This window comes from Nomascus leucogenys, chromosome 16 (genome assembly GCF_006542625.1).
Source record: "Nomascus leucogenys isolate Asia chromosome 16, Asia_NLE_v1, whole genome shotgun sequence".
Classification (NCBI taxonomy): Eukaryota; Metazoa; Chordata; class Mammalia; order Primates; family Hylobatidae; genus Nomascus; species Nomascus leucogenys.
In genome coordinates this window covers 68994768-69012065 of record NC_044396.1, presented here as the reverse complement: position 1 = coordinate 69012065, position 17298 = coordinate 68994768, and the positions used below count along the sequence as shown (strand labels likewise).

General features: G+C 36.5%; 1 protein-coding gene across 4 annotated transcripts in view; it reads right to left on the bottom strand.

Moving 5' to 3' along the window:
• The window catches only part of SLC30A8 (solute carrier family 30 member 8), a 237813-nt gene that overhangs the window by 46381 nt on the left and 174134 nt on the right, over nt 1–17298 (bottom strand). For 2 of the 4 annotated variants that reach the window (XM_030795359.1, XM_003256144.3), the window contains exon 1: nt 1371–1774. The exons of 1 other annotated variant lie outside the window; for it this stretch is intronic. Coding sequence is in view for 1 of the 3 variants with exons in the window: in XM_003256144.3 (XP_003256192.1) it covers nt 1371–1441 (71 nt within the window). In the remaining 2 variants the exon portion in view is untranslated. Of the gene's footprint in view, nt 1–1370; nt 1775–17298 lie in introns of those variants that run through there. One more of the 4 variants, XM_003256146.4, reaches the window with a different exon arrangement.

Here is a 17298-nt window from a genome sequence, read left to right as displayed (position 1 = left end):
GGCTGAGGCAGGAGAATGGCGTGAACCCGCGAGGCGGAGCTTGCAGTGAGCTGAGGTTGTGCCACTGCACTCCAGCCTGGGTGAGAGAGCGAGACTCCATCTCAAAAAATAAATAAATAAAAAATAACCTCAATACATCATATCTAATATTATTTTCTAAGAAAAATAATTCTTCTAATGTGAGATTGCTAGATTCTTTGTTTTAAGCCAAGTTATAAATATCCTTTTTATAAAGTCTCTTTGCTGTTACTAAAATATTTGATGCTTTCAAACATAGTATCACTACTCCTTAGAATATTAGTTTGGCTTTGTGAAACAAGGAAGAACATTACGCGTATTATTAATGGGCAAATATTCTCTTAAATTCTTCTAACATGAATTCTTTTCAGATTTTCATTAGCTCATTTATATTCACTGAATGTGTTCCTTTTTTGAACCCCATTCAGATTCAACTCCTCAAACGAACCAAGCTCACATTCTTATGTATGTGAAAGTATATTTACTGTGCAATTATCTAAGTCTGGAAAACCTTCCTTAAACTATTTTCTATATAGGTTATCCCTAACCCTACTTTAATTCCTTTTTATTTTTAGCTCTTAGCCTATTACTTCTGAGAAAGCTTCCTCTGATTCCAAAGTCCAGTTATTCTTATTGAATACCCTCAATATGACACAAATACACTGTTTTGTAATTGCCTAGTTCTAATATGTATTTCACATTAGACTAAGTTTCAAGAGGACAAAAATCTGAGACTAGACATTTTTTTCTTTCTCATTATAAGTCCTGCACTTAGCACAGGTGTGTTCAATCAATAATTGTTAACCAAGTGAAAAATGAATGAATTACATGTGACACTGTGGGAGACATTAAAAAGAAATGGAATACTTTGTAGAACATTAAAATCAGCTATATTTATTATAGGTATGTATACTAATAATGATACTTTATGAGCATGAAAACAACAGCTCATTTTAAGATCAATACAACCACAATTTTGCCATATAGTTGAAGTCTTAACTTTTTCTAGATATAATAAAATTTACTATCTATCTTAAAATTGAGAATAATTGAGAAAAGGAAAAGTAAACAGATTATATAGGTCTATTTTCTGGAATAAACACTACAGATGAAAAACACATCAATAAAATGTGTTCTTTATGCATTTAGGATATTTAAGGAATCAAATCAACTATATAAAGTATTGCGTTTTTCAGAATATAAAATACATGTCAGTCAACAACTTACAAAATGTTCCAGAGTGTCCCCAAGTTGCAGAGTAAAGGCTTACAATTCAGACGCAACAAGGTATAGGAATTAATGGGATGATATCCAAGAGAGAAAATTGTGAAGCAGACACAGACATCTATTACCTTTCTAGTGTGAAAGCGTACATCTTGGCAGCTTTATCATTCACAAGATACGTTCTTTCAAGAAACTCCATGACGGCCAGGATGAACTACGGCTGTTGTTGTCGTTGTTGTTGAACTCACTGCCCAGTTTTGGAAGCAAAGCAGCACTGCAATTATTTATACACTTTCTAAAGAAAAAATTAAAAGGCTCCAGAAATTAAAATAATGAGCTTCCTACATCAGTGTTGTTGGTAGGTCTGCTAAAATTACAGCCTCCTTGGAATATTACCTGGCTTCACTGTTTTCACCTACAAAAACTGCTTTTCTAGGGAGACTAGCAGGTAGCATTATATGAAGTATGTATGTCTTTCACATGATATCTGATTCAATTGTGCTTTCTAAGAGGTAGAGGAGCTCAAAAGCTTGCTACAAATTGCTGATGTAGGGTTTTGACCTTCAGAGCACACGTGGGTGAGCTGCAAATAGCTACCATTCTGTACACTAATCTAATTCTTTCTTTGTCTCTCCCTCCTCCTTTTTCTGGACTCTTTATCGGCCTAAAATTATTTCTTTGGAGTTTATTTCTAAGATGACCTCTAAGCAGCTGTCAGAATTTACTTGTCTCTCCTAGGACCATTTTGGGATTTCACTATTGAAAGGGAGGACAAGGGTCAATAGTTTCTGAAACCAGTAATCTGAAAACAGTTCTTGGTACAGCAGCTTTTAGACAATCTGGGCAATACCATTCTGGACATAGGAACAGGCAAAGATTTCATGACAAAGATGCTAAAAGCAAAAGCAAAAATTGACAAATGGGATCTAATTAAACTAAAGGGCTTCTGCACAGCAAAAGAAACCATCAGTAGAGTGAACAGAAAACCTACAGAATGGGAGAAAGTATTTGCAAACTATGCATCTGACAAAGGTCTAATATCCACCTTCTATAAGGAACTTAAACAAATTTATGACAGAAAAACAAACCCATTAAACAGTCGGCAAAGGACATGAACAGACACTTTTCAAGAGAAGATATACATGAGGTCAACAAGCATATGAAAATAAGCTAAACATCACTGATCATCAGAGAAAAGCAAATCAAAACCACAATGACATACCATCTCACACCAGTCAGAATGGTTGTTATTAAAAAGTCAAAAAACAAGGATGCTGGAGAGGTTGTGGAGAAAAAGGAACACTTTTACATTATTCGTGGGAGTGTAAATTAGTTCAACCATTGTGGAAGACAGTGTGAAAATTCCTCAAAGACCAAGAGACAGAAACACCATTTGACCCAGCAATCCCATTAGTGGGTTTATACCTGAGCTAATATAAATTTTTCTATCATACACGTATGTTCATTGTAGCACTATTAACAATAGTAAAAACATGGAATTAACCTAAATTCCCATGAATGGTAGACTAGATAAATGAAATGTGGTACATATATGTCATGGAATACTATGCAGCCATAAAAAATGAGATCATTCCTTTGCAGAGACATGGATGGACCTGGAGGCCATCATCCTTAGCAAACTAAATGTAGGAACAGAAAACCAAATACCACGTGTTCTCACTTATAAGTGGGAGCTAAACGATGAGAACACATGGACATGTATAGGGGAACAACACACACTGGGGTCTATTGGAGGGTGAAGGGTGGAGGGTAGGAGGTGGAAAAGGATCAGGAAAAATAACCAATGAGTACTAGGTTTATACCTGGGTGATGAAATAATCTGTACAACAAACCCCCATAACACAAGTTTACCTATATAACAAACCTGTACATGTACCCCTGAACTTAAAAATTAAATAAAAATAAATATTTGCTGGTTCTTTTTTTTTTTATTATACTTTAGGTTTTGGGGTACATGTGCACAATGTGCAGGTTTGTTACACATGTATCCATCTGCCCTGTTGTTTTGCTGCACCCATTAACTCGTCATTTAGCATTAGGTGTATCTCCTAATGCTGTCCCTCCCCCCACCCCCAACCCCACAACAGTCCCTGGAATGTGATGTTCCCCTTCCTGTGTCCATGAGTTCTCATTGTTCAATTCCCACCTATGAGTGAGAACATGTGGTGTTTGGTTTTTTCTCCTTGCGATAGTTTACTGAGAATGATGTTTTCCAGTTTCATCCATGTCCCTACAAAGGACATGAACTCATCATTTTTTATGGCTGCATAGTATTCCATGGTGTATATGTGCCACATTTTCTTAATCCAGTCTATCGTTGTTGGACATTTGGGTTGGTTCCAAGTCTTTGCTATTGTGAATAGTGCCACGATAAACATATGTGTGCATGTGTCTTTATAGCAGCATGATTTATAGTCCTTTGGGTATATACCCAGTAATGGGATGGCTGGGTCAAATGGTATTTCTAGTTCTAGATCCCTGAGGAATCGCCACACTGACTTCCACAATGGTTGAACTAGTTTACAGTCCACCAACAGTGTAAAAGTGTTCCTATTTCTCCACATCCTCTCCAGCACCTGTTGTTTCCTGACTTTTGAATGATGGCCATTCTAACTGGTGTGAGATGGTATCTCACTGTGGTTTTGATTTGCATTTCTCTGATGGCCAGTGATGATGAGCATTTTTTCATGTGTTTTTTGGCTGCATAAATGTTTTCTTTTGAGAAGTGTCTGTTCATGTCCTTTGCCCACTTTTTGATGGGGTTGTTTTTTTCTTGTAAATTTGTTTTGAGTTCATTGTAGATTCTGGATATTAGCCCTTTGTCAGATGAGTAGGTTGCAAAAATTTTCTCCCACTCTGTAGGTTGCCTGTTCACTCTGATGGTAGTTTCTTTTGCTGTGCAGAAGCTCTTTAGTTTAATTAGATCCCATTTGTCAATTTTGGCTTTTGTTGCCATTGCTTTTGGTGTTTTAGACATGAAGTTGTTGCCCATGCCTATGTCCTGAATGGTATTGCCTGGGTTTTCTTGTAGGATTTTAATGGTTTTAGGTCTAACATTTAAGTCTTTAATCCATCTTGAATTAATTTTTGTATAACGTGTAAGGAAGAGATCCAATTTCAGCTTTCTACATATGGCTAGCCAGTTTTCCCAGCACCATTTATTAAATAGGGAATCCTTTCCCCATTGCTTTTGTCAGGTTTGTCAAAGATCAGATAGTTGTAGATATGCGGCATCATTTCTGAGGGCTCTGTTCTGTTCCATTGATCTATGTCTCTGTTGTGGTACCAGTACCATGCTGTTTTGGTTACTGTAGCCTTGTAGTATAGTTTGAAGTCAGGTAGCATGATGCCTCCAGCTTTGTTCTTTTGGCTTAGGATTGCCTTGGCGATGCGGGCTCTTTTTTGGTTCCATATGAACTTTAAAGTAGTTTTTTCCAATTCTTGAAGAAAGTCATTGGTAGCTTGATGGGGATGGCATTGAATCTATAAATTACCTTGGACAGTATGGCCATTTTCACGATATTGATTCTTCCAACCCATGAGCATGGAAAAAAAGAAATCTTTTTGACTGGCAAGAGAAGGACAGACTCTGCTTCTACGTAAATAACAGCCCTCCAAAATACAAGAACCAGAGTGAGCTTTGTTCTCCCTGGCCAAGGTACCCTCTACTAAGGATCAAGGATTCACCCAAGGAAACTCTATCAGGCATGCCAGTTCCAGCTCTGAGGAATGAAGCCTCTGAGTTACTCCTGGGAGACCTCAGACTCCTCAACTCCTAGCAATCAGCATTTTTCTTCATTACAAAGCACTTTCCTTCCCAAATAAGAGAAAGAACTATAGCCTTATGGCAAGAGCCTGGACAAACAGTAGGCATTTGTGTGTGGGCAAAAGGTTTCAAGTCCTATAAAGATGTACACAAGGGTGCAGAAAGAGGGGGTTGTGCAGACTGGAGAATAGGAGTAAACCCCAGACCACTAGGTTCTTGTTGCCTTTTCCTTGTGTGAACACTAACTTTCTAGTGAGAAAACTCAGAGTAGTTAAGTCCCAGAATAACCCAGTGGCCCAGAGTCATGGGAAGTTGCCCATTATGCTGAGCTGAGATCTCTCACAATGGCCTAATAAAATGAATATTGTGCTCTAAAAGGAGGATGGGGTTCAATGCCAATTGTCATAGGCAGTGACAGGAGAAGTCACCTTTGGTTCAGAATGAGAATATTAGGTCTCCTATCACATCTGTGGTGTAGCTGTACCTCTTATTAAGATTTCAAACACTCTCATCTATAACATAAATTCTAAGGTCTTCTCATATGACCCCACTCTTACTGATCCTTAACTTTGCTCATACAATTGGGAGCCTCTAAGAGGCTCTGGGGGAGCCTTTTCCTTGCAAGTGAAAGCATTGAAATCCTGGGTCTACTGTTAGCAGAATAAAAACCAATGTATTTTTTCTCGTATATTCTTACTCTTAATCTTACAAAGTAATCGGTTATTCTGTGGAGGCGAAAGTAGAAAACCAGAAAAGAATTACTAATCCGCCTATGTGACACACTGCCATACGTCACAGCTTGAATCATTTGTGAATAGTTTCTAGCACAGATGAGAGAAATAGAATTCAAGTGAATGAATGTCAAAAAATGAGGAAACTACTTTAAATCAGTCTGAAATTCATTAAGGGTAAATACAAAAAAGAAGAGATAAGCAATATTTTCAAATCAGGAAGGAGAATATTTGGCTATAGATATCAACAGGAAATAAACAATCTGGAAGTTTGAGATTCCTCAGTGCGAACTTTGCCTCTAGTACAAATACGGATGTACAGATCTATGTATGTCTATTTATAATTGACATACATACATACATATAATTGACATATAATTTATAATGAGTGTGAAGGATACAGGCCAGGTAGTTAATGTGGATTGCCTATGAGGCAAGAATAAAGTGAGAGTAGGATGGGGTTGATGTAGGACAGGGAAAAGTGAAGATGGGAAAAGAGACAAGGAGAGACCCAAGCAAAACAATAAAAAATACTGCTACCCCCTGTCAAAAATGTATCCTATGATCTCTTCTATTTGTCTATAAGATAAACTATATAAGTCCTATGTGGTCTAATATCAGCAATTTTATATGGTTCAACTTAAATATATATGCACACATATATAGATACCTAAAATATATGTGTGGATATGTATGTTACATTTACTAATAAAAATGTATGTATTTATAAAGTATTGGGAAATTAATTATGATTTTCATCAAAGATTTATGAATCCCAAAAGTTACTCTTGAAGATGATTACCATAAAGCAAAGCTTCCAGTGTGAGTAGCATAAGAACAGGGAACAGTAGATTACAGCAAATAAAATTATGTTTAAAAAGTAAGTTTTGCTGCCATAAATATAGATGCAGATAAGTTATGATCAAGAATTGCATATTATATTATGTAAAATATGCATCTGCTGATCACCTTATCTTCTTACAAGTTCATTTTAACTGCACCATCATTCCCTCTCTCAAATATTTTGTCAGCACAACATTTATGAAAAATCTCTTATCCTCCTTGACTAACCTTTGGTCTACTTTGGCATGAACTGCCCACCAAGGGCCAACAGCCTAACTGAGCTCCACAAACAGCATAGAATATATATTTGGAAAGCAACTCAGATCAAAAAGGAAAATCCCATCCCCTGTTGACATTGGTTTTAGTGGGCATTACGCTGCTCATTTCAGTTTCCTAAGCAACCGGCTTCCAAACCATCCCGAATTACAGGTTGTCCTCTCCACCCAGTCTCCTTCACAAGCTTAGAGTAACTGAATGGGAAACACACAATCTGTAACAGCTACCTGTGGAAATAAGTATTCTGTCAGCCACAAGAACATCACCAATATCACTGAAGAACTGGTTTGGCTCTTCAGTCCTAGCTGTTGTCAGCAACGATTTCTTAATAGGGTGTTACAAACAGTAGCTAATACTTGTGCAAAAATAATGTCATAAGTATCTTAAAGATTGTTGGATATTTCACTTGTAGAAAGGATGTATGGATTTATAAAAAGCTGCCATCATTATCCCTAGATACTAAAGTACCAAGTACTTACAATCTGTGTTCCCCATATTTAAACTTGTATTTCAGAAATACTTCATGTTGCCAATGTGTGCATGCAACCATCTTCTTAAATCAGACATAGAAATGTGCCTGTTTTTAAATAATAAATGTGGATTTTCATCATGTTCTGCTTTTTCCTGTTTATGTGGAGAGGTAGTGTGGTGAAGTGGTTTAATATATGGGCTTTCAAGTTAGGTAGACAATTTTAGTTTCCGGTTTGACCACTTTCTTAGATATGTGACCTTGAACAAGTTGCCTGACCACTGTGTTTTTTCAGTTTCTCACCTGTAAAATGGGAGTATTAATCGAATCCATCTTACAGAGTTCTTGTGAAGAGGAAAAGAGATAATACGTATAAAAGTTCTTAGCATAGTCCCTGATATATAACCAGTTTCATATAACTGTGAGTTTCTATACACTGGGCCATGTCTAAGTAAAATGTTTTGTCTATTGCTGAGAAACTGGCTCCAGCTTTAGCAGAAGGCTAAGAATTACCTGTGAATGAAGCATCCATCAAGGAAATAAAGGTTATTGAAAAGGCAGATCTGGGGACTTCAGCTATCGGCTCTATGACTTTGGGTAGATCTCTCAAACCCTCTGGACTCTACTTTCTCAAATTAGATTGATGTCTGCCTCATTCTACCCCCTCACCAGTAGAGTGCCATTCAGAATGATCGTCACTATGGAGCTGTCTTCCACAACAGGGGAGGCAATTCAAACTCAACTAGTGTAATCACCCACTAAAGATTCTGGACTCACGCATTCTCACATAACTATAAAGATCTTGTTATTTCCAAGTTGAGTAGTATTTTCTTAGCAAGGTAGCTTTATGGTTATTACTACAGTGTATTTCAGACGTTTCATCTAGAAATGTGAAAACGAAGACATTAGAAATTTAATTGGATTGTATTTTAGAGAGCATTATGAAAATTTTATTTTAATCTAAAGTAAACATGTATAAAACACAAACCATTTCCAATATTTTATACATTGCTTGAAAATGGACCGAAAGCCATATGATGTTTATTTCCTTCTTGATAAATTAGGACCATATAATTTTTTTTACTATTTTTAAAGAGATTGAGCTGTAGAAATGTTCTGGTGAAAATGCAATTTGTATTTGCTAAGAATAGAAAGACTTGATAAAATATTGATACTAAAAGAATAAAAGAAATATTTTATTAAGTCTCATAGATGCAAATAAATGACAGAAAAATAAACTAGCATTATTTTTGGGGGGAGAAATATTGGGGCTAGCTGCTTGAAATGTTTATGAAGTGTATATTTCTTCAATTCTTCTCCATATACCACACTTCTTTTTCCAAGCACTCAGCAAATTTGAACTAATTAACCCTCAAAAGCACCCTCTAGGTGAGATATGGTTGATTATTTCTTACAAACTCCAAAACAATGGCCTTTTGGTTTCATAATCTCACAACTACATGTCTTTTGATTTTATTTATATAAAAAGGCAAGAGAGGGTTACAAAGAACCTATCCATTATTTTAAAGCATTAGAATAGAAAGTAGACAAAAATATACTTTCTAATATTCTAACTCCTTGGTCTATAAATGCACAGAGCATCACTGAAAACTAAAACATTAAATGCTCAAATTTAATAGTAATAATAATAATAATAATAGAGCCCTCTTGTCATTATCTGGAATGCCACCATTTAATTTTCATGGGCACTGTTTATTTTCCTTCAGTGAAAGGTTTTAGGGGATCATAATTCATCTTTGGGAAATGGATTTTCACAGAGCATTCCCAGATGAATACCAACAGAGCAAAGGCAAACTCATCGTCTCCTCTGAATCTCCAGGCCTGGATTTATTTGATTCCTGGCTGACAATACTTTCTCTCAGGAGATAGTCCAGGAGACAAGACAAAGCTTCCTCAGAGCTTTCCCATGAAAGACTGAACCATTGCTTTTCACATTGAATCCAAAATGCATCAAGGGATGGCAGCTGTCTTTCCTGCTTGGAAGCACAACCACAAGGCATTACAACTAATTCATCTCTTCTTTCGGTATTAGTGAATTTGCTTCCAGTAAGTCTACGGTTCAAAATGCTGCTAATCCAATTGTAGCAAATCTCACCACTACCATCAGGAGATGAGTTATTTTAATCCGCATCCAATGAAGACAAGTGAGGCACCTTATCACCTTTTGCAACCCTAAACTCTCGACCTAGTCACCCAGATATTGATCAGTGAGCAGATGACAGAAGCTTCCGTTTCCTTTGCAGTCAGCTAACTCCAAAAGAGAACAAAAATGTTTATTTAATTATAACAAGCAAACACAAATTATTGAAAACATTGTATTTAGCAAAAGATTTTTAAAAGCCTTATATACCTAGGATAATATTCCCCTTTACCATTCAGAATCTAAAACAAAGATTATTCTCTGAGTCTCCACCAGAAATATAATACGTTATCATTCACAAAATAAAAATTTCATTTTAAACTTTCATAGTAAACTGTTAAAAATTAATATCAGGACACAATTACAATGTTTTCCTATTTTAGGTATTACATATATATAACAAAAATCAACACGACAAAGCAATATGAAATTTTTAATAAGAGTTGTTAGAATGGAATTTGGAATAATTTGCATTTCCTAGTCACAAGTTAGTTTCCCAAGAAACCTGGTGAATAATAAACTCAGACATCCCTTGAACTTTTCCTATAGAAGGAAACAAAAGTAGAAATCAATTCTATGAGTAAAATGATGTCCCAGTGGATACTAATTTTCCATCACTTCTTAGAATCATCATTATATGGATACTGCTGACAACAAATGAAGAACATTTATTTTTAATCCACTTTATACCACACGGTCATTTCTCCTAACTTTTTAATAAACACAAGGCTCCCAACTAAAGTGAGGTACACTGACTAGTCCTAAAGTTTGAGCACAACGGATTCATTGTCTGCTCAAACACATCCATTGCAGTGCTAACTGGCCAGATGAAAAGTCCTGGAGCATTCTACTTTTATTCAACACAGTCATTAGCTACTAATTGAAACTTCTTGCTGGGTAGATGTGATTATCTAATTGCTACCCAACAGTGTATTAAATTCTGCTCTGAGGATAGTTCTTCTCAAGACTAGCACACTTGACACCTGAATCCAGCCCAGGCACCCATTTTAACTCATGTTACTGGTGAAACTAACATGTTTTCATGCTGAATGCATTCAGTTGGTATATTTGTAGGCTGTGAGTTTGAATTCTTTCCCTCTCACTGATTTTCAGTGTGTCACTGAATATATTTGCTTCTTTCTGCCCCAATTTCCTAACCAGAAAAAAAGTGAATGACACCACTGTGAAACTTCAGAAGGCTCTTGTCAGTAAAAATAATCCCCTTTCTCCTTCAGACTAAAGGAAACACTTCCCAAGTATTTTGTTGTGTACACTATTTACGCTAAGGATTGAGAAGTCATTTCTTGCTAAAATAAATAAATTGTACTACCAATTAACTGCCAGCTAAATAAAACTTTTAACATTTTTTTAATTTAAAAAGTAACACATGTGCTCAGCAAGGTGTTTTAAATTTCAAGAGTGTAGACAGTGGGCAGCAAGTCTTCTTCTTACCCTAGGCAATAACATAGGGAGCATATTATTTTTTAAAAGAATATTCTGAATGTCTTTATCAAATTCTTTGTGTATTTATGAGCATGCACACAGACGCGCGTGCACACACACACCTTTTTATACCAAATTTGCCAGACAGCAGTCTGGTGACTATAAGGTAGCATCAGTAATGAAGCATCAATAATGAGACTATTTCCTTTCCTGTGGCAGCTGCTAGGAAACTCCTAGTCCTTTGCCTCCTGGACTGGGAAGATGTGATGTTTGTGGCCCCTGTGCCATAATTCCCCGTAAGTCAGCAAGTGCACACCCACTTCTCACTCACCTCTTGTTTACTAGCAGATTAAACAGACTACAGTTCACAGAAGTAGTTTTTCACTGGCAGAAAACTGAAAGGAGAAAGCAAGGAGCCCTAGGAGATAACTCAGGTAATTGCTCAACCCAACAATCGCCACGTCCTCTTCTATCTATGCCTTAACAAAATTCCTACTTCTAATGGCTAAGCTCTAAGCTGATGCTATACTCAAGCAATTTAGACAGATGTAACTTCTGCTCTCTGAGAATTTATAATATAAGAGAGAATTGCCTTTGAAAAGAAATACATTTGGCACTGGGTGATATACAACTCATTGCAAGCTAGCAAAATGTCACACAGCATTGCCAACATTTTATCCTTAAAGTATATAAATTCATTCATAAAACCAGAATAAAGACGGAGGAAGGAAAAAAGTGAATACCTCCAGGCCAGTTACCTTCAGTATCAACACTAAAAATTAGAAACACCTATCTTAGCCCCTGGGATTATTAGATCTGACTCTGTCAATCAAAAACAACATCACACACCACACATCATCTGATAATTTCTCATGGCTTTAATATTCTCTAGAGCCTGGAATTACAGATACAAACTTATAACATTGTGCTGAACAGTTAGACAACTTAAAATGATACATTTACTTTGTCACATAAATTCAAATATTTTCCTCTCTTTCAGGAAAATGTCACAAGAAGGTGAATCTTTTCCTGCTTAGTCTAATTGCGAGAGACAATGACAGAGCACAAGAAATAACGTCTCTTCCAACAACCTAAGGGCAATATTATCTTTGTTGCTCTACACTGCAGATCTCTTTCATGAAGAGTTTTAGTTATTGCTCTTCAGCATAGTGTTTACAAACACTCAGCAGCTTATTATTCAGTAGATGAGAGGAAATGGGAAGATTACCAAAGAAAAAGTAATTTAAAACATTAAGTAATGTGAAAAGACTAATTATAAGTGTGAGCTGCCCATCATTTTTCCCTAAGAACTTCCACATGAGACTTCTTTTTCCTAGGTTTCAAAAATAATTTGGAATGCATACCAATTAGGCTTTAGAGATGCTTAGCTAAAATGAATACATTTATATGCCTGTGGTTAATGTCATAAACAAAAACCCAAGGACAGGTCCAGTGGCCTGTCTTCTAGAAAGCAGTATGGTGTGTAATGAATTGTAGACAGTTCCCACTGAACTGGCTACTCTGCTTTTAAAATTGGCACTCAAGAGTAAGCTTCAGTTACCTGGAAATGGTGCTATTAGACGCCCCAGTACTGTCGCCTTTGCCTGGAACATGTGCTCTCCCGCTGGGAGAGCTGTGCACACAGATGCTGCATTCTCATCCTGCCAGATATCACCTCCTCAGACAGCCCCTCTCAGACCCCACTGTGAGAAGCACAGTGAGCTCAGCTATTTCGAGTTTTTCCCTTCCACACTGTGCTCTTCATTCCTTTCAGCACCCTTATTGCTATCTGTCTTCCATCTTTAATTTTGTTTGTTTGTTTCTCATCTCATCTACTCCTATGAAAATATAAGCTGTTAGTGGCTAGGGGCTTCAGCTCTTTCCACACTGTTGTTTCCCCAGTTCTTCATAAACGGCATCTGGCATATCATGGGTGAAGAATATATTTTTTATAAATCAATAAATGGATGGATGGATGGGTTGGTGGATAATGGATGGAATGTACTGATGAGAAAGCCATTACATAGTGAGTGATTCAGAGTAAAGCCTTTGAAGTCAGAAGACTTGGGTACCATTCACCAACCAGGTAGTCAAAATCTTTCTGAACCTGTTTTCTTATATATTAAATGGGGATAAATGATTTTTCTCTAATCCTAATTTCTCTAAGATATTTACAAAAATTAAATGCAATAATTTAGATAAAGTAAATTTCATATATAAAGCTCATAGTAATTGCTTAATAAATAAAGACTATCATATTGATACTTCATACATAAAACCAGCCTGTTATCATGTAGGCAATTCTGCCTCATCAAATAAAAAAGAAAATCACAAAGTACTTTGAGATCCAGTTGTCAAGTAACATGGAGGAAAAGCTATACTCGATTGGACTTTTTTTGCCATAAAAAAATAATATTTGGAGTTTGCAAGAATATTAAGCTTGAAATTGCATTGCTAACTGGCAGGTTTTAGTTTCTTCTGTGCTTCCTTGAGGGGGAAAAAACACAGCTAGAGAGAGGAGAAGATCGTTGAAGCTGATGCATTCTGGGAGAAAACAAAAAACTCTGACATTCACTAGATCAATTATTATACACCCAGATCCTATTATTACAGATCCTATTTTAATTTTTTCTTCCTAAAATACAGAAATTATATTGCCTCTTTTTTAACTAAAACTTGCAGAATATGTTTTATTCTAGTGCTATTTAAATTTAAGTACATTTGTACTGTATATAGGCAGTCTTAAATATATGTGGAGAGAGCCAATTTATTATGAGACATGAGGAGTTCTACATTATTTCTCATTGGTGCAAAACTAATTGACTTTTCTCAGTCATTGAACAAATATTTATTTTTCCATTTTATCATTCTTGTAACTGCAGCTGAAATTAGTAAAGGGCACAACCACCTGGCGAAATCTGGAGCAGGAAGCTTTTCATTTCCAAGCATCCTAGCCACACTGATTTTCTGACCTCAAGAGATGCTGCTGATGGAGGTCCCTCATAGCGCCACTCCTGCTAATAGCACAAGTTTCCCATACACATCTCCATTCACAAAAATATTTGGTGAATTTTTCTCTTGAGCTAAAAAGACATTCCTAACATGTTAGTGCTGTCTGAGGCTCAAGAAGTAGGAATGGAAATTAGTGGCATAAACTACTGGTTCCTCTGCTGACCACATTAGAGTCACACAAATCTGGGCTCATGTAAAATGGAGAAAGAATGATAAAAACTGTAAAAGAATGGAGTAAATGAAAATTACCAAAACCCGTAAGACAAAACTACATATCCAAATTTGGAGACTAGATTCAAGAATCTCAAATGCAATCATGGCAACACCAAAACAACTTATTCTGATAAAAATCCTGTATATATTCTGATTAAACTACCTGGATATCAGTTGCTCAGTTTGTTAGTTCTTAACCCTCACCCCAAGACGCATATGAAATTATTTTCCCAAATGAAAAGAGTTCTTTCACTAAAAAGAAACTCTGATGTTAGAATTTTGGTATCTCAATATTTTTTTATTGTTGATGTTTTCTTTCATTTCATTAGATGCTATGTATGTAATAATCTTTACTGATTTTTTATTTCAACTTTTATTTTAGATACAAGGGGTACATGTACAGGTACGTTACATGGGGATATTGTGGAATGCTGAGGTTTTGGGTATGGATCCCGTCATCCAGGTAGTAAGCACGGTACCCAATAGGTAGTTTTTCAGCCCACACCCTCCCCCATCTAGTAGTCCACAGTGTCTATGGTTCTCATATTTATGTACATAATGTGCCCAATGTTTAGCTCCCACTTACAAGTGAGAACATGCAGTATTTGATTTTCTGTTCCTTTACCGTTATTCACTGATTTTCTTTTTTCTTTTTTTTTTTCTGGATACAAGGGAGGACTTCTCTGCCCTTTTGAGATTGGAAATTGGATGTGGTCATGTTGCTAATTCTTCCCAGTGGGTTGAGAATGAAAGTCATATGAATTATTTTTTGGTGGAGGTATTTAAATGCCACTGTGAGATCCCACAGCACTGATTTTGCCTGCTGTGGCAACCATGAAAGCCTGTGTGGAAATTGAGCCTGCATGAGCCCGGGTGCAGGAATTGTAACAATGAATCAGCAGAGCCTCTCTACTGACCTGCATTGGGCTTGTAACATGAGGGGAAGCAAATCTTTGTAGCTGTGAGCATCTGAGATCTATTGCTCATTTGTTTGTGCAGCATCAACTAGCCTCTTCTGACTAATACAATATTCTTACTGTAAAAGCATGGCACAATCCTTTACTCCCCTCTCCCTATAACTAAAGATTCATCTCCCTAGACCAGTTTTTACAATCACAGGAATGATCTCATAAAACAGGTTCTATCCTTTCACAATAATCTATATGAGTCTCAATGCATGAAAAGGCACTACTTTTGGAAAATGTGCTCCTGGGAATCAGTTGGTCCTAACTCCCATCCACACTTTTCCCCAGCTTTGCCTCTCCTGGGACATCTCCTGTCAAGAGCCTATCATGTTGAAATTAATCAGGCACTTGCTTCTCAAAGATATAATAAGAATGTGCACACCAAGGGTGACAGATGAGAGGATTCCCCACAGCAAGTTAACATACCAACTGCACTAGCCAATACCCAATGCAAGCTCTTTGTTCAATTTCCTCATCAATAGTTTCCAAAATCTTCAATGTCCTTTCAGTCATTTATAAATGAATTGAGAAATTAAAATAAGCAACTATAACTATGTTGTACAGCAGATCTTAATGTGAAGTACATTAAGAATGACATATTGTGTTATAAAATTAAAATGTGATATTATACAACTCTGTCAATTTACTAAAAATCATTGAATTATACACTTAAGTGAACTTTATTGTAGGTGAATTATACCTCAAAAAAGCCGTTAAAAATGACAAAGTAAAATATGTAATTGCTATAAAGTATAATTTTAAAAATCAAATATTGCTTTACATTATGACACTTTTATATTACTCTTCACACAAAAAGTATCTCATAAACTTTTATTTCCACATTTCAAGAAGTATGATCATTTTCCCAGGGTATCAATGCCTAATAATGAAATTAGTTCAGGTTTCTAATTAATGCTACATTTAAAGATTCCTTCATGCTATTTTAATATTGATAGCCTGTTTATGTAAATGTCATCCTTTAGTCTCATTCTGATGTCTGTTTATGCATTGCATAAAATCAGCCAGATTACATTTTTAAAACATGAAGGTATTTGGTCAGGGAGTAGACCTTTAGTCTCTGTGTCATCTGAATAAATGAGAAGGTTTAAATGTAGACACATCCTGTCTGTTGCCATTATTAAAACTTAGACCCAGAAGAGGGTGGTTAGTTTCCCAGTGGCAAGGAGCAAATGATGAAAGTAAAGGAGATGAAGCCTGACCTGAGGTCTGCCCTCTAAGGTGAGACAGAAGATGGAGAAACTTCCCATTAATTCATTCAACAAATATTCATTATGCGCCTAGTCCATGCCAAGCAATGGGCTTAGTGATAAAGGTGCAACAGTGAATAAGACCAACTGGTTCCTCTCCAGTGGAGTGTATATTCTAATAATATAAAGGAATGCCCAGTACATTTCAAAAACCATCACAAGCTCCATCATGATTTGGGAAGCAATTGACTTAAGGACTTCTAAACAGAGGAGCAGAGTCCACAGAGGGGAAAGGAGACTGTGGTCCTCTGTGGAAGAAAGGCAGTCTGGTCTTCAACAAGGACACCAACGACACGACAAAGCTCTGTGATCCTTGCCAGAAAAGAGACTTAGACTTCAATAAGGGAGGTCTTCATAAAACACCCAGAGCTTGAGTGTGGCATGTGGCCTATAACCAGGTTCCACTAAAAGAGAGTAAGACAATGTTTAAAATTGCCTACCTCAACTGTGCATTCATCTGGGGCCACAGTAGATGTCAGTACTCAGATGAAGAGTGCTTGTAGATGGTAAGCCCAGCTCTTGGAAGCAATGAAGAGAACAGAAAAGGAGAGGGAAAGGTTAGATGGTTAAGAGTTACAAGCCTTGTAGGTGAAAGACCTGGGTTTGAATCCCAGTTCTGCCATTTGTGAGCTAGATAACTTTGGGAAAGTGATTTAATCAGTTTCCTTACATGTAAAAGGTGGACAATTAAAATAGTATCCAACTTACTGTATTGTATAATTATCAAGTGAGATAATGAATGAATAGTGCTTAGAATAGTGCCTAACACTTCATAAGCTCTCAAGACATGTCACCTATTATTAAAGGATGTCAGGGCCTAAATGTTGCAGCTGTAAGCAATTCTCTTAATCTCAATTTCCCACATACAATCCTACTATAAAGCAATTA